General features: G+C 31.9%; 1 protein-coding gene across 4 annotated transcripts in view; it reads right to left on the bottom strand.

Moving 5' to 3' along the window:
• Window positions 1–3,339: 3,339 nt before the first annotated feature.
• The window catches only part of LOC145277506 (alpha-galactosidase MYORG-like), a 305,939-nt gene continuing 281,918 nt past the window's right edge, over window positions 3,340–27,360 (bottom strand). For all 4 annotated transcript variants that reach the window (XM_080128916.1, XM_080128915.1, XM_080128918.1 and 1 more), the window contains exon 4: window positions 3,340–11,420. In XM_080128916.1, coding sequence (XP_079985042.1) covers window positions 9,405–11,420 — 2,016 coding nt within the window. In that variant the 3' untranslated portion in view covers window positions 3,340–9,404. The remainder of the gene's footprint in view (window positions 11,421–27,360) is intronic.

The raw sequence follows: 27,360 nt of genomic DNA, 5'->3' as shown, positions 1-27,360 counted from the left end.
AATGATATTACTGTTAAAAATGATATCACTGTTAAAAATGATATCACTGTTAAAAATGATATCACTGTTAAAAATGATATTACTGTTAAAAATGATATCACTATTAAAATGATATCACTGTTAAAAATGATATTACTGTTAAAAATGATATCACTGTTAAAAATGATATTACTGTTAAAAATGATATCACTGTTAAAAATGATATTACTGTTAAAAATGATATCACTGTTAAAAATGATATTACTGTTAAAAATGATATCACTGTTAGAAAGTTATTTTATTCCACAACTCATGTAGTAAACATATATTCTGAACGTATGTATCATTAAAGCAAAAAAACTAAGACAAAGTACGGTTAATACTTTTATTTTACAATTGACATTTATAAAAAAAACAAAAAACAATCAGTACATAATGATAAAAGTTACTGTATCTTTAAGATAGAAACAGAAATATACAAGAAAGTCTTCATGCCGTGGGAGTCCCCATGGGAGAGATTCGAATGCGGTGAATTCTCAATTTCGAATACAATCAAAGGGAAACAACTCGATGGTGCCTGGAACCGGTGCGCTACGAAGATCAATTCATTATATCACGATCATTGTTTTCACTGTAAAAACCTTCTTGCCGTCATTTAATTGTTATGACTAGTGTTTACAAATAACTTTTTTCTTTCCATACAAATTCTTTAATATCTCTGCAATTTAAATTATATTTTCCAACATGATCTTATCGTTTAACTATGTTGAATTTGATATCAACAACATTATAGTTCTGCTTGCTATTATATATATATATTTAAAAACTTTTCTTTATTTTACATTTGATCCAAATGGTCCAATTCTAATCTATATAATTATAAAACGCTGTGGACCGTCGGGCATCCTTGCTTGCTTGTTTGAATTTTGTCTTCGACGATTGGGCGATTCCATCTTAAAAAATAAAAGATGACAGGTGATTTATATATATATATATATATATATATATATATATATATATATATATATATATATATATATATATATATATATATATATATATATATATATATATATATATATTCTAGCTGGTGGCACCCAAGTCATATTTATTATTTTAGTTTCGATCTCACTATTATATATTAGGTTCGGTATAAGAATTGACAGAGAATTATCTCTATTATAATGCATACGTAATCTGCATGAATTAAAATATCATATTTAAGCGTATCTTACAACACCGGATGGCCTGCTAGGAGATGATAAAAGCGAGTTATCTTCTTTCGGGAAAAACCTTTTTAAAATAATATTTATCAATACACTTTATACACGCGATCTAATCCCCTTAGAAATACTTTTTTATTGTCTGGTGATCCTTGTAAAATGTTTGATGGTCTGACTATTTTAAATCAAACATTTTCTTTTCGACTTCCGTTTTCTGTTTAGCGGAAGTTCTGCCAGGTCTTACCAGTCCTTTCTGATTAACACGTAATTCCAGACTGATTTTTAAAACTCTACATAAAAATCTAGCCGTTACTATTATTCTCCGGAATGTTTTATGTTTTAATAAAATATGTTATTATTATAATATATATATTTAGAATAGTTTTATTTTCAATAAAACGTTATTATTACAATATATATATATTTTTAGAATAGTTTTATATTCAATAAAACGTTATTATAATATATATTTTTAGAATAGTTTTATTTTCAATAAAACGTTATTATTACAATATATATTTTTTAGAATAGTTTTATATTCAATAAAACGTTATTATTACAATATATATTTTTAGAATAGTTTTATATTCAATAAAACGTTATTATTACAATATATATTTTTAGAATAGTTTTATTTTCAATAAAACGTTATTATTACAATATATATTTTTTAGAATGGTTTTATTTTCAATAAAACGTTATTATTACAATATATATTTTTAGAATAGTTTTATTTGCAATAAAACGTTATTATTACAATATATATTTTAGTTTTGCCATTGGAAAAAAAATGCGGAATGGTTTTATATAATAAAAATAATTTGACTTTGAAATGAAAATAAATAGTAACCAGAAGGGAACAGAAACGCATACGAAAAATCAGGAATTAATTATTTGAATATAAAAAAATTAAACTGCAAAATATCTTTTTCAAAATAAACACTAAAAATTATATTCTTATCATATTTTATTAAAAATAAAACCATTCCTAAAAATCGTTCCAGAGTAAAGACTAGTTTTTATGTACAGTTTTTCAGAAGGGGCTTTTCCTTGTTATACGCCGGCAAGATTTCCGCAAACCAAAAGAGTGCGTCGAATAAAACAAATCTGTTAAACTTTTATGAAGTGATTCAATTATGAGTTAAAATGAAGGGCTTCGCGATCTGTATTGATAAAGACTTATTTTTGGCTCTCTATAAATAATGAATATCATCATATTCCAAAGCAAGTAGGTGCATATATAGATTGGCGATCTTTTAAACCAACGCATTTCAGGTGTAAACATTATTATGTATTACGTGTCATTAACAGAATTAGTATAAATTAAAAAAAATACGAAAAATGATCCAGTAGAAAAATAAATTTAAGTAAAAATATAATTTATCGAATATTATTGTGTGTTTTAATGTGGAAGAGTCAAAACTGACTTATCTCTCCTGACTTTAGGATCCGCCATTTTTAAACACAAGATTCCAGAACGCAATTATAGATGTTTTTTTTGTTTGTTTTGTTAAAAATACATTTAGCACATCTACTGGCTCATTTTTCGTAATTTTTGGAATTTATTTAATTTCAACATAGCATGTAAATGCGTAATAATATTTATACCTGGAATGCGTTGGTTTAAAAGATCACCAATCTATACAAGCGCCAAAATAATAGTCATTTTGATTCAATTTCAAAACAAGATATTTGGGTAACCCCCCCCAAACCCCCCCCCCCAAAAAAAAACAAAACAAACAAACAAACAAACAAACAAACAAAAAAAAAACCCAAGAAAACAAACACTTTCATTTGTCACAGCAATTTAAAATCCGCACCTGTCTCGATTTGAAATAAACACTGAGGCCCTAAATCCACAAACTGATTTCAAATTGATACGAACAAACACCACACTAAAACGTGTAATGCTTGAATAAACTTCACATGTGTTTAGTCATTTTTTTTCTATATTCATATTAGCGATCCATCTAATTTAATACATTTAATGATCCATGAAGTTCCAAAAATTAGCGGCCGCTGATTTACGACATGTCTAAGAATTCAATCGGTTATGTGCAAATTACCGTCACGTTTACCGACACTTCATTCTGAGACTCTTCTGATGGGTCTATTTGAAAGGGAAACATGCTCTGTAATCGATATCGTTTAAAATTATCTTACATCTGTTATACCAACATCAAAAGATCCGAGATAGCAATTACGCTGATAAATCAATACTTGATTCAGACTAACCCATTTTTAATGTTTCATTTTAACTATCAACCAATTATTTCTTTTGTCATATTACACAGCCAGAATTGATTTTTACATAATCCTTAAACAATTCAACACCTTCATCCTTTGCTTAAGTTATTTACAAAATGATTAATTTATTTCGTAATCGTTTGATATTTGGGATGAAACATTTAAATGATATTTTCAAAATTCGGAAAATAATTTTTAAAATTTAGTTAACAATTCCCGGGCAGCGTCGGACATGGACAGCTAGTTTATAATATAGCTAACAAGGAGACCTAGTATTGCTCATAATTGTCTAAATAAATCTTTGTTCTTCTACGACCAACTCACGACAGTATTTTATTTATTTTTTTTAACTTCTTATTTTTTACATTTTAAAATACTCATTTTTTGTGTAAGGGGGAGGGTGCGACGGGCAAGATATCTAGTTAGCATTGATTGGATGGGAGGAGGTGTAAATAAAGTAACATTAACATTACTGTCTTTAACCCCTTCGAGGCATACCAGGCGTTCCCCAGCAATCAGCTAGGACACATGTGTACTCCTATTCCGAACCCGGAACCCCTTATTAACGTTTCTGTTATTATTCTTTTAATTTCTTTAATTTTCAAGCTATGAATAAAATGAAGTATAATGTTATATTTGATTTTATTGTAAACGAAAACCGACAATAATATTGTGCAGATTCTGATCAAAATGAAATATACTTATCCATGTACTTCGAATAATTTAGTTTCACAATACATGTTTATAGAGATCTGTCTAAAATACTAAGCGTTCATTAATAGAAAAACGAACATCAACTAAAATTCTTTTGGTCAAGATCAAAGTGTAGTATCTGTTCTTCAGATCCTGCACTTCCATTTCTTGTTCTCTTTCGGTGGAGGATCAGTCCTTCACGACTGAGACAATATTTTTTATTTTTGTACCTTTTCTCCACGTTAAAAAAACGAACCTGGTGTCTAACTCTGTCTCGTGGGGAGGCATAGTAAATAGGTACAATTATATATATATATATATATATATATATATATATATATATATATATATATATATATGGGTTTTGAAAAAATATAAAAATATATCGCAATTAAGATACACAGAATTTTCCTCGTGTGGATTCGTCAGGATGAAACGCGGAAAATTTTCAAGGTAAATTCTGAAATTAGAGACATCAAAGTTATATATATATATATATATATATATATATATATATATATATATATATATATATTACTGCGTTGTTATGAACGGAATTGTTATAGTGTTAGCCCGTTTTTTTGTTTTTTTGTTATGGATATTAAATAAGGGTTTTGTGTTTAGCATTTTGGATAAAACATTGGTAGATATTTCAAAGCTTTTAAGCGTTTATGATGTAGGTTTCCATTATACATATATATATTTCCCCAACACATCTGTCCTTGATGGAGGGGAGACTAAAACTTGCGGCTATGGTTTCAAATGATCTAAAATAACAGCAAGGGAAGACTTGATTCCAAATATTTCTCATATGTTATATCTTCCTTCTTTGGTTTTCATGCATAAAGTAAATTTCACAGTGTATAAGGATTATTTGATACTGGAGATATTCATAATCGTACTTTATTTCTAAAAGACAGGAGATATAACCTACGTGAAATATTTGGAATCAAGTCTCTCCTTGATATTATTTCATATCATTCGAAACCATAGCAGCAAATTTTAATCTCCTCTCCATCAAGGCCAGATGTTTTGGAGAAATATATATAATGGAAACCTACATCGTAAATATATGTGGATAACTTACTTTTATGCACGTAAAAATATTTAAATAAATATTTAAATAATAAAGTAATAATTACAAATAATACGTCCAAAAATGTGGGGCGTCTAGAACGTAAAACACAGGGCAGATAACTTCTCCCTTAAAAAGTGCCCAGAGAGCGAAAAGAAAGAAGAAAAAATACCACAGAATCGCTAATAAAAAATAAATAAATCAACAATATATATATATATATATATATATATATATATATATATATATATATATATATATATATGAAAAATTGCAGGCTTTTTGAAGATTATAGAACTTTTTTATAGTTAAATTTATGACAATTAGTAAAAAAGAACCTATATTTTCAAACCAAAAAAGTATGCCCTAATTTGCCTACATTTGTATATATAGTGTCCTGGCAGGCTAACTTTAGTTTCGCTGCTTTGGGATGAATTTAGCTTAAGTTTTTATTACTTGGTTTTCTCATCTGTGGCTTTGCCAGACTACTACTACTACTACTACTACTACTACTACTACTACTACTAATATATATATATATATATATATATATATATATATATATATATATATACACACACACACACACACACACACACACACACAGTGCCATGCAAAAGTATTGGGTACATTACATTTTTCTTCATAACTTTAATTAGAGTTCAAGATTTTACCAACTGTACTAAGTGGTAGATTAAGTTTCCTTGATATTATTCGATACCCTTTTCCTTCTTTGTGCTTGTCAATGATTTTTTGACGAATGTTTATCGACAACTCTTTAGTTTTAGGCATTTTTATAAATGAACTGGTTGACTTTGAAGGAGTGAGACCAAACTGGAAGAATTTTATAAAATTATTTTAATATAAAGCTCTCTGATTGGTCAGTGATAACTCGTTTGCATTATTGCAACACGCTAAACAAAAGTCATTAAAATTTATTTCCGAAAAATAATTTTTGAAAAGTGTATCCAATACTTTTTCGTTTGTTAATTCATATTTTTCCTTAAGTATAAACTTTCTAAACTTTGATTTTGTAATTACTACTCCAAATATAATTTAGAATAGTAATAGGAATATATTGATCAAATTTTAGATAAAATTTTGAACCCTAATAAAAGTTATGAAGAAAAATGTAATGTATAAATACTTTTGCGCGGCACTAGCTCGCGTTACGCAGTGTTTTCTTTTCCCTTTTTATACGCCCACTATTAAAAATATTTCTGAGCTGGTCTAATTATCTTCTGGAAGCAATAATTACTTTTTTAATTAAATTTACTTATCTGAAAGATATGCTCCTCGATCCAAAGACACTTGGCTATTCAATATGAATTTTTTGTTTGTAGGACGCAAAGTGTCGATAAGAATATATGAAACTCAGGATGCATTTCTCTCTCTCTCTCTCTCTCTCTCTCTCTCTCTCTCTCTCTCTCTCTCTCTCTCCCTCTCTCTCACTCACTCACACTCCCCACACACACAACTGTGAGGGGCAGAGAACTTTTTGAGGGCAAGTACTCAAGTGAAAAAAACAAAAAAACAAAACAAAAAAAAAAAAACGGTATATCGGGGAGGCACAGAACATTCCTCTGAAAAGGACACTTTTAAAACAGGAGTAAAAGGGGCAGGTGCTTAGACACCCTTAGCGTCCACCTTCTGCGCGTCTCTGATATATATATATATATATATATATATATATATATATATATATATATATATATATATATATATATAAGACAAGCTCGATGATAGCGTGTCTTGAAGGTGTATTGAATGATAAATCCAATAAATAGATGAGATGTTTTGATTTTATAGATTGATCCCAAGATGGTGAGGGTGATGTGGTTACCTGCACCACAAATACAATTGAGAAAGGTTTGAACACTCCTCTCCATCAACGAATTAAATAGCACTTTGTGTTCAATGAATCGTTTACAGAAAGCAGTTTGTTTACTTACTTTCCACACCGGCAAAGTTAGACAAAATAAGTTTATTTGTGAAATCCAGGATCCTTTTCCCCTCAAAAGAGTAATTCTAGATTGATGCAAAATTAGACGTGATCGCCTCGTTAGCATTCGCTGGTGAGATGGACGCAGGCGATCTGCCATAAACCAAACTCTCCTAAAGGGAAATTATTGTCTAAGAGAATGACCTCCTGTAATCGACCAAACAGATACTACACTTTGAAATATTTATTTGCAGAAAACATAAAAAAAATAAATTTTAAAGAAATTAGGTACAAGGCTATTCAAAAGTGTGAGGAAAAAATTGGTATCTTTCGTTATCGTTGGTCGGCATTATTAAAAATATCTATTCTACTCTTAGCTAGAATCATCAATCACCATAATACCACATTTACTCTAGGACCGTCATACATAAAATTTCCAAAATCGTTCAAAAAGTTGGGTTTTTTTATTTTTAATTTTTTTTTATTGAAGATGATCTTAACTTCTCGTTTTACTAAAGACCGAATGTGAGAAAAGATTTGATTTTTAATGTGAGGTATCCAGCACCTCTAAAGAGCGAACTTCTGGAAAGTTATAAAAATAGCTTGGATCGGATACATCGGAATTTCCCGATAGTGAAGCCAGATAATATCCTATGAAACGGAAAATCAATTCAAACTAACCCCCCACCAAAAAAATAAAAAATAAAAATAAAATAAAATAAATAAATAATAACATAAAAAATAAATAAATAAAATAAGAATAAGAATAAAAAATAAACATTAATTGAAATAAAATCTTTTGGCGAGGATGGTTGTCACACTTAGCCGCGGGGCGAGAGGGGCAGGGGCACATCTACTAAAAATGAATCTGCGTTTATAAGTTACAATCTATACCATTCCGACGTTTCTTGAGATCCATTGCGTTCAAATTTGTTTTCTAAATATTTCTACGTTCTTCAAGTACATTTCCTTGTAAGAGTCGTCATCCAAGCTAATAAGACAACATAATGAACGCTTAGTATTATTAAAAGTATAAGGTTAATTTTCATTTCAATTATTTAGTTAAGAATTAATCTATATAAGTAAACTGTCGAAACATCAAGTAATTTATAAATAAATTGTAACCAAATACATTTGTTTATTGCTAATACCATAGTACAGCAACAACAAATGAAAATCGGTTTGTCAGAATTCAAGTTTAATTTGTCAGCTTAACTGCTATTTAATTAAAACTTTAAAAATCGGTCGGCATAATTTTTATATATTAGAATATCGTCAATCACATAGTACAACAAAGAAAACTGGCTAGTCTGAATCAAAGTTTGATTTTTCATCTTAAATGCTATTTAAATAAAGTTTTTAAAATTTGGCCGGCATAATTTGATGCTTTTGTAGAATAGTGATGTTCTAAACCAGCGCATGTCAGGTGAAAACATTACGTACTTACACGTCATGTCGAAATAAATATAAAATAAAAAACAATTACGAAAAATGATCCACCAGATGTCCTGGACGCATTTCAAACAAAAGAAATCAGTCACAATTACGTTCCGACATTTTGTGTTTCAAAATGATGGATTGTAATTATTTAATCAAAATGATCGATGGCAGTTACCGCCCCTGGATCTTGCGAACTCTTCAACATTAAAACATATGATAAAATCCTGTAAATCGACAAATCCGATAAATTTTATTTTTTACTTGTAATTATTTTTTCACTCTATCATTTTTCCTAATTTTTGGAATTCATACTAATTTCGACATGATACGTAAATGCGTAATAATGTTTTCACCTGAAATGCATTGGTTTAAAACATCACTATTCTACGCAAACACTCGTAACTTTATACGTTCAAAAATAATTTTTAACGTGAACGGTGGTATTGGTATTTTGGTATATATATATATATATATATATATATATATATATATATATATATATATATATATATATATATATATATATATATATATATTATGATCATAAGTCTCTTCTTTCTTTCAAGTTCGAAATGCTATAATTTCTATAATAATAGAAGAAAACAACTCATAAAGACCAATTCTTTTTCGTCATTAATTAGCGAATTATCCTTTCGCTCTCAGTGACCACCCCCGCACGAGTCATCACATGTCATAAAAGGCTATCACTGACCATTTTGGGTAACCCATGCATTAAACAAAGACATTGATAATCAACCAAATGAACAAGAAATACAAATAACAAACTAAACATTCGTCAGCCCTTTCACCTTCCGTTGTCATGTTCTTGCATTTTAATAAAGCACGGAGCATCAGATAAAGTCATGCCGTAATTGGTTAACCACTTTGGCCCCGATACGGCTTTTTCCTCATTTATGTCCTTCCAGATGCCAGCTGGAATATAAATGTCTCTCAATGTTTGATCTCGACAGAGTATCGGTGCAATCAGAAGATTGTCCCCTAATAAAAACTGGTCCGATACGTTCATGGCGTTCAAGTCTGTCGGATACGACCACCACAACGGTCGGATTATCGGAACGCCTTGCAGTATTTGTTCTCTCATCTTGAAGATTGTTGGAATAACGGTCGAATTTCGGATAGCTAAAAGGTGTCTGACATTCGACAACACGTCTTCATTGTACGTCCAAGGAAAAACCGAAAACCTTAAAGCCGGGAAAAAGATGGAAACTTGTAGCCATCTTAAATAAAGTTTCTCATTCAATTCCGTTTTAGAATCTTCCGTCTTTCCGACGGAACTTAAACCATCGGATATGATATAGGGATAGCCCAGAATGCCAAGCAAGAGGGCCTTCTCCACAAGGTTCGTTATACACATATCTGTATCTTTCTGAACAACGCTGCCCTCCACACTGACAAATACAGATGCATTCTGGGAATGTGTTACCCGGCTGGCTATTACATTATCACTGATTTCTGTCGTTATTTCAACAAAACGGCGCATGAGCTCACCGGAAGTGAAATTGCTCGTCAAATGCGGCTGGAAAGGAAGAGTCGCATTTCCGTCGTAAGTAAACCGGAAGCTGCTGATATTGTAAGTGCTTTGCAATAGGTACAGCTTTTCCTTTAGCCATTTTTCGGCGTTCTTATTCGATACGTCCAGCACAGCTACTACGCCGTGTTTCCAAATAGTCAGTCCTGGGGCTCGACCGCCAGCATCCATGATAAAGAAACCAAAATCAATTCCAGCCGCAAAATTCTCAGAGTCGTGATGGGTATAAGGGCTGAAGGGTAAGAGTAGATCGCAGTTCTGTTTTTTAACCGTCTCTATCATACCGCTAATATTTGTGAACTTTGTCATGTTGAATTCTAAATCGCCGTATTCTTTTTCCCACTTACCGTTCAACTCCAGAGTTGAACAGGTAAAGTTATATCGTCCGAGTTCTTCAGCCATATTGGTGACGGAATCGCTAGTCAGTTCGTCATCGTTATCCATCTGAACAACCCAGTGAGGATGTTCAAACATCTTCCGGTTGGGGAATTTCCTTGTTGTGTTTCGTAGGAACTTTCGTTTCACCACCCGATACGTCGACATGATATCATTGTTGTAACACACCGAGTAGCTGAGTTGATTCAAGTCTGGAGAGGAAAAGCCAGAAGCTAAATTTGTGATCGACGCCGACTCCACGCAGACATTCATCGACTTGAGATTCTGCCATGTGACCCGGAACGCTGTCGATTCGTTAACTATGATAGCTATACCATTTGACGAAAGCCATACATGTTCGGAAAGGTAGCCGAACGTACCAGATACGTCATTGTAAGTAAAATTTGGCGAATAAGTGTAACTGAAGTTGACGAGCGGCCACTGAAAATGTCCGCTGTTCGATGGACCAAACCAATGGGCATTGCTAATAAAGCAGTCGCTCAAGTGTTGGCCCGCATGATCCGAGATCCACCTAACACCAAAACAGTTAAGCGATTCCACAGTGTAATGGTCAATAAAAACCCTGGCCGCCCCTTTCCAACGCATGCAAATACTGGAAGACTGCTTCTTGTTTGTCGTACAATCTATCGGTAGCCATCCCTTGGGGACCCTCTTGGCCATATGGCCTATGAACTTCTCGGGACTCCAGGGGACGTTCTTGAATGTCAGAACGCGACTGGCCGCATCGAACGTGACTCGTTGATCCATTTCGATGGCGAGACGTTCCTCCTTGTGGAAATGCCAGACGAGACCGAGGCTGACGACAATGAATATAAACGTCAAGAGGACCATGATGTGAAGCTGGAACTTTTTGCATTTGTTTTCTTTGGGAGGCTCCTGAAATGTAAAAAAAGAAAAAAGAAGACAGATGAATTATTATGCGTGTTATAATAATAATAATAATAATAATAATAATAATAATAATAATAATGATGATGATGATGATGGTGATGATAGTGATGATGGTGATGATGGTGATAGTAATAATAATAATAATAATAGTAATAATAATAATAATAATAATAATAATAATGGGTGCAACGGTGATCATATTACCAGGAGTGAAAGTGGGGACGAACTTTCCTCTCCTATAAAGTACTCCAAAGGCATGCTAAAATATATAGCCTATGAGGATCTACTCTTACTCCTGGCCTTCTCGTGTAGCTTAGTCATTAAGCTCGACGGACCTGTTTCCTGACAGAAAGGGGAGTGTGTCAGGCAAATAACTGGCGTCTTAAAACTAGTAGCTCTGGTAGGTAGTGCTCAACAGCCGGCAAGACCGACCATCTAGGAGAAAGAAAACTTCGATTTCAAATCAACGCAGTCTAAAGATGGCATCTAAAAAAGAAGATATCGGTAGTTGTAAGGATTGAGACTAATGGCATGAATGGAACTCACAGGTGTATCTTGGAACAGCAACGAGAAATCGGTCGTCATCCTGCAACTGCTAGAATGAATGAAGTAAACAGATTAACAAAGTAATCATAGAGTGCTTCAGAAGAAATCCTTGTGATGAAAATGGAAAGCTCATCGGATGATATTGAAAACGTATGTTTAGAGAATGGAGAGAACGACGAACGTGTGTGATCAGGAAAAAGAAATACGGAAGAATGGATTATTATCAGAACTAGAATTACAGATATAAAAATACAGGTGAGCGCAAAAGTACGAAGAAGATGCACAGAATAATAAGGAAAGGACAGAAATGAAGTGGAAAATGTGGTTGAAGCGACAGGAATTGGAGAGAAAACAAGGGATGAGGTAATTGGTAATGATGAAGAAACTGATGAAGTGCTGAAAAAGAAAACTGAGGAAGTAAGAGGGATCATTGAAAGACTAAAAAAGATTATGGTGAAAGAGAAGTCATATAATCATGTTAAAGAAACTATAGAGAAAAACTCTGAAGGTTCACAAAGTAAATTAAGCAATGGAATGTAGGGATATCACAGAAACGAATAATTTGGTCGTAGCATGAAGTGTCTGGGTCGCGGAAAAAATTTGCATTAAAACGAGATAGATATAAAAAAATAAATGAAGGTGGAAAGGAAGACTAGAAGATTTTACAAAGAAATTAAGAAAGGATGTGAACTTGCTTAGAAGAGAGATGAAATGACAATTGAGTGCGAAGAAGAAGAGAAAGGGAAACAAGTGAATGAAAGGTAGGAAAGAATGGAAAGAGGAAATAAAGCAAAGAGTGCAAACACGAAAAGAAAATTGAACAGTTTAAAAAGAATAGGTCGTCACTGATTTTTTGTCGTTTTTTGGACAAGAAGAAGTTCTACGAAAGACGGAACAGAAGGTCAAATTACACAAATGAAACACCAAATTAAGAAAAATGCAAAAAGCTTGGCGTGATATTTAGATTGGTAAAAAGAAACATAATGGAAGTGCTTCGTGGCTGAAAGATGTGAAGAATAAAATAGAAAGTTTAAACAAACCCAAGATGTGATGAAAGTGAACAAGGAGAAAATGAGCAAAGAATTTTTGAAAATTCCAAATTGGAAAACTCCCGGACAAGATGGTGTAGAGGGTCATTGAATAAAAGAAATCTTACCAATTTGCATGAAAGGATTGGATCTTAAATTGAGATGTAATTCCTGAATGGAGTATGGGTGGACGAACAATGCTCTGCCAGAAAGATACATCAAAGGGCACTGCGGTTAATAACTATCGGCCCATCACCTGCCTTTTAGTAATGTGGAAACTGCTGGCAGGCATTTTGGCAGATAAGATTTACCAATATCTGGAACAGCAAGAGATCTTACTGGAGGAACTAAAGTGATGTAGAAGAGATAGTAGAGGGATCAAGGATCAATTGCTTATTGATAGGACAATATTTCGGGACTATTAGAGAAGATTACGGCATAATGATGTTGACACACCGGCTCCCGTCAGATCACCGAATTTAAGCAACAATGAGCCTGGCCAGTACCAGATGGGTGACCATTTGAGACTTCCAGGTGCTGTATGTGCTCTCTGCTTATCTCAGCATTGTTTCCAATCGTCCTGGACTTCTTGCCACTGGATTCAAGCAATGCCGATTCAGGAGAGGTGTGGTTGGTGATTGTGCAACCCTTGCCACACAATTAGATGCGCAGCTGCCCCTACAGGGGGTATCCTTTGTCTTTCGAGACTGAACAGAGGCATCATCATGAGAGAAGATCAACAAATCTATGCATGTCATACCGCAAAGCATTTGATCTGGTTGCACATAGCTGGATTAAGGAATATATGGAAATATTTGGAATTGTGGAGGATGCGTGATATTTCTTGGAAAAATAGTAAACAATGGAAATGTCATTAACATCTAATAGGGAAGATTTTGGGGAAGTTCATGTGAAGAGAAGGATTTTTCAAGGGACAACTTGTCGACATTGCTGTTTAGTTTGTCGTTGATACTCTTGTCGTTGATACTTCGAAAGGTAAATATGTGTCATGAGTGGGGAAAGAAGGAGTATCGAGTAAACCACTTATTATTTATCGATGACATAATGTTGTACGCAAAGAATAAAGATTAGCTGTGTGTTTGCTGGGTTCTTCAATTGTTTAGTAATGACACCTAATTAATGATTGTGAAATTAGATAAACTGCAAGAAACTGAAATGAAGTAAATAATAGGAAAAGAATACAAGAGAAAACTACGTTTGGATCTTAGGCCAAGATTGAATGGGAAAAACAAAATATCCGCAGTAAACACATAGGCAATAAGTATATTTCGATATGGGCCAGAATTTATTCAATGGAAAGAAAATGGTTTGAAAGATATGGATAGGAAGACAAGGAAAACGATGACAATGAATGGAGTTTTTACTCAAAAAGTGATGTCGACAGGTTATATGTGAAAGGAGGGTAGACAAGGACTAATAGGTGGAGAATGATGAGAAGAAGGAGGGGGAGAGGAGGAGGAGAAGAAGAAGAAGAAGAAGAACAACAACAACAACAACAAAAACAACAACAAAATAGACTGAAAGTTTATATCTCCAGCTATAAGGAAAATCTTACAAAGCGTTTGTGTTTGTGTCAAAATTTGTAAAAGTGCAAGCGAGCAAACTAATAAGGAGCAAAGAATTTAAGGCAATAAATAAACAAAAAAACTGAAGACAAATGGATTGAAAAAAGAAAATGAATAGTCAAGAGGCAGTGGACAAGGAAAAAAACCTGATGATAATTTTCAAAATGTAACTTGAAGGTTGAGGCAGGAGGAATCGTCCAGGATAAATTATGTGAAGTACCACACTGATAAAATGACTGTGTGAACAGAAAGGTGAGAATGTACAACACCTCATCAGTAGTTGTGAGAAGTTAACTCAGAAGGAGTACAAGAGGCGTAATGACAAAAATTGCAAGAAAGATCTATTGGGATATGTGTGAGACGAGGGTTGTAATGCAGTGAAAAATGGCACGATCGTGTCCTAGAAGAGGCAGTGGCGAATGATAATGTAAAATTATTATGGGGTGTGAATATCGAGTGTAACAATTTGATTGAAGCAAGAAGACCAGATTTAGTCTTGTTGAAAAAAGGAACATAAAGCAATAATCACTGATACAGCAATACCAGCTGATGTTAAATATTAAGTTAGTAAATATTAAGTTAACTACGCCCTCCCCCTCCAACAACGATGGCATCTATATCGGATGACATCACATCGAAAGTTGTGAAGGGTCCTGGAGGACAAAAGAACGACAGCACTAACCAAACATCCATTGGATGCGAACGAAGAGGATTGGGACATTAGAAAAGTTTGTTGTCACCCAAATTTCAGTGAAAATCAATGATCGTTGCCACCGAAAAGTCATTGGTAAGCGGTTGTTTCGATAACACAAATACTTTTGAAAGGATTATCAAAAGAGGTTGAGAGACTTGTCACCCAGACTCCTGTGAGCACCACCAGTTGTTGTCAGTGAGTAATTCCTGATGATGATCTGTATGAGAACTACTAGTGAGTACAAATAATAATAATAATAATAATAATAATAATAATAATAATAATAATAATATCAAAGTTAAAATTAATAAAACAGAAAAACAGCAAATGTAAACTCTGTAGACAAAGAAACGATATACTAAATTACATAAGTGAATGCATAAAACAGAATACAAAAACAGATACGATTATCTGGGAAATGTAATATACTGGGAACTATGCAAACGGAAAAAGTTTTATTATTATTATTATTATTATTATTATTATTATTATTTAATAAATTATTATTATTATTATTATTATTATTATTATTATTATTATTTAATAAATTATTATTATTATTCAATAAATCATTATCATCATCTATTTATTTATTTATTCATTATTATTATTATTATTATTATTATTATTATTATTATTATTATTATTATTATTTATCCATTATTATTATTCATTATACTATTATTTTTATTCGTACTTTTACGTTCAACACATTTCTTACACTTTCTAATTATTTATTTAAATATATTGAAATCAGTTCTAAAAAATTAAAAACAAAACAATGTTCCTCTTTGACAAACGGTTACAAAAATTAATGTGAACTATTTCGAAAATTTTGGCAAGGTATGAACACCACTCAAAAATAAAATTTTCAGTAATTTCAACGTATTTCATTGCGATTCATTTCGTTATATTTTGTGACCAAGAGCGAAATACTGCTTGAAATATCAAAATAAAATATAAATTCAAAACAACAACATCGTTTTTATGCTTCTTACACCTCTCATAAACTTGAAAATATTTTACTAGAAGCATACGTAAAATAACATACTGTAATGTTGCATTTCAACCACTCGGACCCGCACGTTGTCTGATACTTTTTCACAATGGAAAAAAAAAAAAAATAGGAAAGAAATAAAAATCCGATTCGGCATTTTTTTTTTAGTGCAAATGAAATTATTTGTGGTTCTTCCAAAGCAACGCATTTCATTATTTTTCCAAAGTCTTTTTACACATCCATGTGCTTTTTAAAAGTCTCTGTCCCCACTACCTGATGCTTTATTGGTCTTGTATTTACACGTTCAACTTTCCCGGAACGCAACTTACTCCTCTCTTCGATCACGTGGTGTATTTTCTCCCTTTTTATTTTGACGCAAGGTCGCGCACACTAGCTAATTTGCATACATGCTTCAACGGCTGCTATGGCTAATATTTTTGCTAGCCAGCTATCTTACATCTGCTGCTAATTTTCTCACATGCGCAACTTCACGCTGCTTACACATTATATATATATATATATATATATATATATATATATATATATATATATATATATATATATATATATATATATATAAGATGAAAATATATTGATAATAGAAAAATATATTCTGGTGTATATAGATTTATTAATCAATTTAAAACAAAAGAATGCAATACGATGAGCAGGAATTATGACTGCTCTTTATGTCAGGCATTTCGAAGCCTAATGCTTCTCATCAGATGAGGAAGGGAGGTGCTAAGTAACAAGATAAAGATGCGACGTCTAGAATTAGGCATATTAGGGGATCTTGTATAGGGTGTATACATTGGAGGAGGGGAAAGGGTTACTTGGGGGATTATTAGATCATGAGGTACTTATAATTTTGGTAAATATGTCAGAGAGGGCTTTAGTATATATACGTGTGTATTTATCATTGCTCCTCTTTCCTCCTTTGATGACAAGCATAAAGCTTCGAAACATCACACCATGGTCTAAAACATTTTCTTTTTTCCTTATTAATTAGATGATCAAATAAAGTTTATTTAACTTTGACTGTCACACACACACACACACACACACACACACACACACACACACACACACACACACACACACACACACACACACACACACACACACACACACACATATATATATATATATTTAAAGTGATGGTTGTGTAGTTCCAACGAGAGAAAAAATGTATATTATATATATATATATATATATATATATATATATATATATATACTTTTTTTTTTCCAACCAAAACACGCATGTATATATGCGCTTAATCATTCAGGTGGGTGCGTGTACGTATGTCTGAATGATTAAGCGCATATATACATGCGTGTTTTGGTTGGAAAAAAAAAGTATATATATATATATATATATATATATATATATATATATATATATATATATATATAAAATAAAAAATAAAAAAATAAAAATAATTGTTAGCGGTGGATGTATGCGAGTACGTGTGTGGGTGTGTAGGTGGGTATGTATATGTGTATATATGTATGCTCCTACATATATTTCTATGTATGTACGTGTGTGTATGTGTGTGTGCCTGCGTACGTGTGCGTGTGCATGTGTACATGTACATGAATGTATATGTATGCGTATGTGATTGTGTGTGAGTGTATGCTATACATGGGGAAAGAAAGTCTTTAAAAAGAAACTAAAAAAACCATAAAAACCTTCACCATATGGACTAAAAAACACTCTTTGAAACTAACTTTGACCGGACACTGTGAACACTTACAGTTGGAGACAGAATGTCTGAACACTGAACACACGCATCGCATCACTCTGAAAAACATATTTAATATCAGCGGAGGTAATTCTACAAACTCCCATTTTAAAGAAAAACTTTTTACGAAAATATCTGAAGAGAGCACACCCTAAGCTCGAAACGCGTTAGAAAAATATTTTAAAATAAAAATATGATGAAAACCTTTAAAAAAAACCCACAATTGTTGATGGCTACACTCTTTTATATATATATATATATATATATATATATATATATATATATATATATATATATATATATATATATATATATATATATATATATATATATATATATTGCAACGGTTAGACGGTCCGACTGTCGTTTGGGCAGTCGGGTTTCGATCTTGGCTTGAGGTAGTTGCTTGTCTAGCCGCTCTGATGAGCTGTGAAACAGTACTGTATGTGGATGACTATATATATATATATATATATATATATATATATATATATATATATATATATATATATATATATATATATATATGATTAGTTTTTTTTGGAAAAAGAATTCCAGCAGAGTGCTCAATTAAAAGGAAAATCCAAATTTTAAGAGCGTACTTATATTTTGTGTACAGAAAGTTGTTAGTTGAGACAGGTCATTGGTACCGTCGGTTTCAAGCCCGATAATAAGGCCCGTTTAAGGTATCCTTATCAAGCTCTCTTCAGCCAATATTCGTCTCGACGAATATTGGCTGAAGAGAGCTTGATAAGGATACCTTAAACGGGCCTTATTATCGGGCTTGAAACCGACGGTACCAATGACCTGTCTCAACTAACAACTTTCTGTACACAATATATATATATATATATATATATATATATATATATATATATATATATAACTTTGAACTGTCACGCACATACACACGCGCACACACACACACACACACACACACACACACACACACATATATATATATATATATATATATATATATATATATATATATATATATATATATAAAATTCACACAGAAGTTTGGATAATGAGTAATAGCTAAATAGAGTATTTTATCTTAAGTACAAATTTGTGGAGTGGTGTCATCCAGTGATAGAAACTTCCTTCGATTAATATGTAATGGCCGATAAGACTTACATAGAAAACACCAATGAATACTTAATCGGTAAACAAAATTAGCCAATCACTGCTGCAACATTATTTATATTTCCGGTTTAGTCTTGGCTGTAAAATCTCGTTTTCTTGCCAGTTTCTTTTTCTTACGGTTTGCTTTGGCGCTCAAATCTCGATTTAACAAAACAAACGAACGTTAAATTTTATGCTATTTAAAAATCGACGAACCTTACGAGCAATTATCCATCAAAAGAATACAACCATATTTTGTTGCAATTGTATGATCACTTTTCACGTGTCTGTGTATGTTTCTCGTACTTTCGTGACTTACACATTAGTATATTATTTTTTTGGTAAAACTTGCTCTGTTTTACGGTTCTTTTAAAAATGGAACGGATATTTAGATTTCGTTCCGTTTTAATCTTTTTTTTAATTGCGCATGCGCCCTCCCCCAAAAGCGAAAGTAATCGAAAGAATAACATTCAATAATCGTACTTTATATATATATATATATATATATATATATATATATATATATATATATATATATATATATATATATATATATATATATATATATATATATATATGTAAACAAAATTTGGTAAGACTTTTTTTTTTATTATTCAATTTTCACCCCAAACAAGGAACAGTGCCACTTTGAAGCAGGGGGCTACTACTAGGGACTTAATTAGCGGGGTCATTATGAAGGGAGAAGAGTAGAAAGATGTGTGTTAACATTACACTTGAACTTCTGCATATCATTGCAGTTGGGAAAGCAGAATCCCGGAAGGGAGTTCCAAAGACCCGCAGTTCTGGGAAAGAAACTATTGGAGTAAAAGGCTTTCTTGCACATAGGGATCTCTACTGTAAAGGGATGAGACTTAGTAGCTTGTCGGGTTTGTCGGGGGTAGTTACGTCGGGGAGGTACAAGTGTTTGCAGTTCGTCAGAGCATTCACCATTAAAGTATTTGTAGAACAGGCAGAGGGATGCAACATCTCGTCGATGGGACAGAGGCTGAAGCCTAGATGACAGTTCAGGACCTATCAGGTTGGCTTGCGGAGAACGCTGTTTTACGGTTGTATTAAAAATGTTACGGAAATTTAAATTTCGTTCCGTTTACATTCGACATGTCACCTTTTCTAGGTTTTCGGGTACGCTGACGAGGTTGGGAGGGGTGTATTTCGAAAACCGTTGTTAACATAGAGAGGTTGGGCGTGTATATTCCGAAAGCCGTTCTTAACATAGGGAGGTTGTGAGTGCTTATTCGTTGCAAGCATACCCGAAAACCTTTAAAATTGACATTTCCAATGTGAACAGTGAATTGGATTTATGTAAAAAAAAAAAAAAATTAAAAAAAAATACCAAAAAGGTATACCAAATTGACTTTTTTCGTTTAAAAATTAAATTATTTTGTTTTTGTAAATAAAATTTCATAAAAAATTATAAAAAAAATTATAAAAAAAATATATATATATATATATATTTTATCTAGTACGATTATTGAATGTTATTCTTTCGATTACTTTCGATTTTTGGAGGGCAAGTTTAAAAAAAAAAATTAAAACAGAATTAAAAAAAAATTAAAAACAGAACGAAATTGAAATTTCCGTTCCATTTTTATAAGAACCGTAAAACAGAGCGTTCTCCGCAAGTTTCATCTATTTTTTTTGTTTTGTTTTTGATAATGAGAAATTATTTATTGAATAAAACATGCAACAACAGAAAATAAAGAGAAATTTTAATAACGAAATCAAATTCTCCAGAATGCCTTCTCGTTTCTTCGTAAACAAGTAAACCATTTAAATTTTTTTAATAGATGAAAATAAAAAAAATAGTTTACTTAATTGAACTATCGAATAAATAGACATTTCCTGGCTTTAAATTTATTTCTTGTGGTGGGAAATTAAATTATTAAATATTCTGTACTTCACTGTAATTTTTTTTTTTTTGCGATTAAAGTTGTCACACTGTGATTCAAACTCACGGGTCCAAATTCACCCCCCTCCCCTAAGGCTATTTTTTTTTTTTTTATCCAAGCCAGCACAATGTTATTTGCATACTATCAGGACCCGTGTACCAGCGTTGCACGGTGGAAGTATGCCCCATCACTCAAACTGTAAAAAAAAAAAAAAAAAAAAAAAAGAACCAATTAAACTACAGTTGTTAGTGGGAGCCATTGCGGGCCCATTATAGTGGGCACTGGCGCCCGTGGACAAAATGAATGTACTGTGGTGAAGTACCGACGCATTTTTATATTAAAGAATTTAGTTTCCAAATAATCAAGTATATTTTCTTCTTTGTTCCGATGAAAAAAAAAAAAACAACTGAATTTTATTAAAAGAAATATGTAGCGTAAATAAAATTGTTGGCAAAAAAAAACAAAAAACGTTCGTTTTATTTCGTTCAATAAACTTCCGTAAAAACGCAAATATCTGCGAGCCAACCCCTTCAGTTTAGTTATGACGAAGACGTCGTTTTTTTAAAAAAGTTTTTAGAAAAAAATCTTAATGTAAAAAGCGCAAGAATTTGGAAGCTAAACTCTTCAATATATAAATACATATGAACTGCATCGGGCCAAGTGTTAGAATTTGTTCTGATGCTACACTTCACCTTTTCTGTTCTCGTTCAGTGAAGGAATAATCCTTCATGACTGAGACAATTTTTATTTTTGTTCCTATCCAGAGTCCCCCTTTTTGGGAGCTGGATTTTCCTCACATTAAAAACCGACCTCGGTGGGGAGGCAAGTAAATAGGAATATACCCAATGTACATGTAGTGTGTTTAATGGTATAAGAACTTAGTTTTCTTTATGTTTTGACGAAAAGGTAGTCGCTGACGTCGTCGTCGTCGTCGTCGTCGTTGAAGACGTCGTCGTCGTTTTTTATTTATGCTTTTAGGAAAAATCTTAATATAAAAGTCGGAAGCTAAACACCTAAATATATATTTATGTTTACTGGTGATGTTTCAAAACTACGCATTTCATATGTACTATTATGAAATGCGTAGTTTTGGAACATCACCAGTATACACGCAGTGTGTTTTATAGTAAAAGAACTCAGATTTGTTGATGCTTTCATGAAGGCGTTGTTTTTGTTTATGTGTGTAGGAAAAATCTCAATATAAAAGTCGCATATATTTGGGAGGTAGTTTTGAAACATCACCAATGTACACGCAGTATGTCTCATGGTAAACGAACTTAGACTTGTTCATGTTTTGACGAATGTTTTTGTTGCTTTTTTTTCGTGTTTAGGAAAAGATGAATGAGAATCTTATAGTGGATATCCTATTTTAAAATTTGTATTAGAATGTAAGTAAATGGGCTATTTTCAGTTCATTTAATGATTTTCTCTCTCTTGAATTGTTCAATCTTACCTATGCATTAAATGAACTTGAATCCGGGCTAAAAAATATGTCTCTTAGTGACGCTATATTATCGTTCGTTTATAAAGCGAATAACTGGATTCCGAAATATGAGAATTATCAGAGAACAGCCAATCAGAAAGGACGGAATTTGGTAAGGGAGACTGTATTATTTATGATCGGATATTGGAAAGATTATGTTATGTCTATGTATCTATGAGCCAGTTACAATAGTTGTAATTATAGTATTTGTGGAATATATAGAATTCGTCCCGGTGACAACTAGTAGTGGTGATAGGACTAATATTTAGAGAGAAAAATAAGGACTCTTTCTTCTGAAAGTGTTGCGATTGTGATAGTGGTGCTCGTCAGATGCAATGTAGCATTTTATTATCACGATTTAATTTGTCTAAAATGATGGTCGTTATTAATTTTGTATTAATTTTGTTTACAATATTATCGTGAAGTATGCGTTCGTGCTAGACATCTATATAATTTTGAGTTATTCAGATGGTCGGAGTAGTAGCAATGTTGTAAGCGGATGACGTAAATAATGGGTCAACTTATAAACAGTTGTTTGTATGCCAGTCACCATGCCAACAAAGGTTTTGATTGGATGACGAAATTATAGTTTCATTCAAAATTAGCGTTTGAAATAGTAAAAATGAGGTATTCATTTATCTTCTGCTCCTTCTACTACTATTTGCATATTCACACTCGTTTTAAAGAAAAACGTACAAAGTGCTAAGTATTTTTAATTACTACTACTAGCTCTCTAATTCCTTCTGATAAAATCAAATTAAGGCGCTTCTACACTATCGGGACGAAATTTCGGAAATCGTAATACTGAATTTCGCATGAAAACGATGGTATCTATGTTTTCTTCGTATATAATTCAGCAGAAGCGCTGGAATTTCTCTCTTTTTTATTATGTAATCAAAATTAAAAACAGAAATTAACTGCAAACAGTAAGTACGACAGTGACGTATTATGACGTAATTGAATTTCCGGTGAAACATACAAACGTATCTATCAGAAATGTATAGAAAAGTAAGAAGAAGAAGAAGAATGTGAGAAAAAGAAGGTGAAAAAAAAACAAAAAAGAAAGTAAGAAAAAGAAGAAAAAAAGAAGAAAAAGAAAAACGAGAAGAATGTGAGAACAAAGAAGAAAATGAAGAATGTAAGAAGGAAAAAAGAAAAAGAAACAAAGAAGAAAAAGAATATAAATATGTCTTTTAAACAGTAGAAAATGTATGCAATAGATTCGATTGTAGTATGAAACAACCTTTAATACGTAATGTCAAAGGCAATAACTGTTTAGGTCATTGATGTCACATTGACATTTCAAAAGATGAATGGATATTTTCGGTATCCAACCCATGCCTATCGCCACCCTTTTACGTAGATAACAAATCACTACTACTACTACTACTACTACTACTACTACTACTACTACTACTACTACTACTACTACTACTAATAATAATAATAATAATAATAATAATAATAAATGCTAACCACGTGTGTCTCTGGGTGAGATCGTTACTGGAATACTACTAATTGCCTGACATTTTACTATGAAACCCTAAGGGATTTTAGAAATTCATAAATTCTTAAAAAAAACTTGTTGGTATATGAGCGAAACGAATCGTTCATGACGCATGCTCCACAACAACCAATCAGCAAAGAAGAAAATGCCGAGACAGTTTATTGAGTTTTTGTTGGACAAATGAAGTCGAATACACATTGTCATTGTTCGAGAATATTTCATCGCAGCTAATAAGTATATTCTTGTTGAACAATTATCAGAGCACATTAATACATTTTGTGTGAGAAAAACAAAACAACAAAAACAGAACAACAAAACAAAACAAAAAAACCCACAAAAATATGTGTCAGAACTCCTTCTCACTAACGTTGCAATTCGTATCAACTTCACTTAACTGAAACCGTAATTCAGAACAGTAACTTTCAATATATCAGGATTGAATGAGGATCAACAAATGTTTCAACCTCCCACACTTTTATTGTCATCGAAATCGGTGAAATCGCCAAATTTAAAAAATTAAATCGATTAATTGCTTGTTCTAGTTAACTTCCCCCCGAAAGGAAGCTTCACATGCTTCCCGCAGTGACTTAGTCCACAATACATTGCAGTGCATATTGCACTGTAGAGAATTTACTGTTGATTGTATAAAATTATCTGTAAATAATGCTACCACTTAAAGTTTAAAATGCAAAAGTCAAGTACTATAGTTTAATCGTGCTCTAAAAAGAAACATTCATTTCGAACGCGCCTCTATCTTAAAAGTTGATTTTATAGGTTGAACCTTTCTGCTTGTGCGATAATAAACTTTCTCAAATGCACTTGTGATGTAAGGTTGTATAAAAGTGTTAACTTTGGTCAACATCGGAATTATTTTTTAATCTGATTTTTTCGATTATCGATTTTCGATACTTATCAGACGCATTCTGATACACAACCCAGCTAAAAACAATCCCAGACACATCAAGAGTTATACTCTTGCTCCACTGAACGTTCATTTCCTTTTGCATGTTTATTAGTAAGGTATATAGCTTTGAAACTATTCAGCATCAATTTTTGTAGCTATACTCATAGAGTGAATGTGGTATTATGGCGATTGACCGAGACCGATAGGTGATTATGGTAAATGGTATTGTTGGCATTCACAAGACAATGGTTTGCCTATTAATATAGTTTTATAAAGACAAGTAACCTTTTGCGATCGTCAACAAATTCAGAGCCTCTGCACAATCATGCATTTCTTTGACAAAACTCCGAATAAATAGCAACTCTTTATTAGTTTCATGATATTGCCTTGGACAATCTTATTCCATTATGAGTGTCATTTATAAGCCAAACATAGAAAACATCGGATACACTTCATCGTAGAACAGAGATCGATAAATGCATCTCACAAACCATTATATCAGTGAAGGCCTGTGAACATTTGGCGTCTTAGGCGAGCCGTTAAATGCGCGGTTTTTAGTAAGTTTCGATTGGCTTTTGAAAGAACGACATACAATATATATATAGAGAGAGACTTACATTAGATCCTCTGGGAAAATATGCAGTTTGTTCCCCCCCCCTTGGATGAAAAAGGATCACTTAATCCAAGGAAAAAAACTGTATTTTTCCTGAGTACTCCATGTAAGTCTCTGATAATTTACTTGGTATATTCATGACATCCAATGAAACACGTGCAAGACGCATTAAAACAATATGGATATGAATTAAGTGAATGCTTCCATGACTTTGGAATGTTTAATAAAGTTATATGTACTTTGAAAGTGTAAATCCATTTTTATTGAGCTTAATTATATATATATATATATATATATATATATATATATATATATATATATATATATATATATATAATAAATTCCACAGCCAAACAACGTCGCAGCCCAAAAGAACCATAAAAGTCAAAGAACCGGAAGTCCAAGACTCGAGTTTCGCCCTCATTTGGACTTCCGGTTCTTTGACTGTCATGGCTCTTGTCATGGCTCTTGTGGTCTGTGACGTTGTTTGGCTGTGGAATTTATTATATACAATTTCTCACATTCTGAAATATATATATATATATATATATATATATATATATATATATATATATATATATATATATATATATATATAACTACTTCATTTACTCACATAAAATTAATATACGAAAGTATAAATTTGTGCGTAAACTTTAAGTATTTACTTCAAAAGTGCTAGTTAGTAAGTTATAAAATATATATGGCGATTAAGCTATACTGAATATTCCGCGTTTCATCCACTCTAGGACTCTTCAGGCTTGAAATGTATCTTATATTTTTTTTAAAATGAAATGTATCTTATATTTTTTTAATTGAAATGTATCTTATATTTAAGCCTGAAGAGTCCTAGAGTGAATGAAACGCGGAATATTCAGTGTAGCTTAATTGCCATATATATTTTATAACTTACCATATATATATATATATATATATATATATATATATATATATATATATATATATATATATACAGTCCTGGTCAAAATCATAAGACCACTTAAGAAAGTAAGCGTTTACGCATATTATCGAATTTTTAATCAAACGAATGGTTGAAACCATTGCCAAAAGGGAAAATATGATGGAAAAATATGAAATCTGCTTCATTCGAAACCTTAACCCTGATCTAATAATTATTTTTTAAAAAACAAACATATATATATATATATGAAATTTATTTATACAAACATTGATGGCTACATATGTGCATACATGTTTCTGTAATCACCCGCGTTGGGGGATTACGTCTTCAGGCCAAGAATTATCGTCGATAACTTTTTCAGCTGAGTTATCGACGATAATTCTTGGCCTGAAGACGTAATCCCCCAACGCGGGTGATTACAGAAACATGTATGCACATATGTAGCCATCAATGTTTGTATAAATAAATTTCATATAACTGCTCTGTTCACTCATTGAGCACTCTTTAGTAGACACTTTAGAAAATAAATAGACAAAATGTTTTGAAACCATTTGAAAGTTCAACAACAAAAAATCATTCGATTGATCATATTTTTTGTCTTTTTATAAGTGAAATGTATCTTGTATTTTTTTAAAATTGAAATCTATCTTATATTTTTTTAAATTTAAATGTATCTTATTAACTTTTTTATAATTGAAATGTATCTTATTAACATTTTTAAAACTGAAATGTATATTATAATTTTTTATGATTTAAAATGTATCTTATTAATTTTTATAACTGAAATTTATCTTATTAATTTCGGATCGTAAAATATCCATTATCAGAGAAGGAAAGTTGTTTTTTTTCGTAAAGTATCTGTA

Source organism: Euprymna scolopes, chromosome 6 (assembly GCF_053919585.1).
Source record: "Euprymna scolopes isolate OS-2025 chromosome 6, ASM5391958v1, whole genome shotgun sequence".
In the NCBI taxonomy this organism is placed as follows: domain Eukaryota; kingdom Metazoa; phylum Mollusca; class Cephalopoda; order Sepiida; family Sepiolidae; genus Euprymna; species Euprymna scolopes.
Note: the sequence above shows the minus strand (reverse complement) of the source record. Positions and strands in the feature narration are given on the sequence as shown.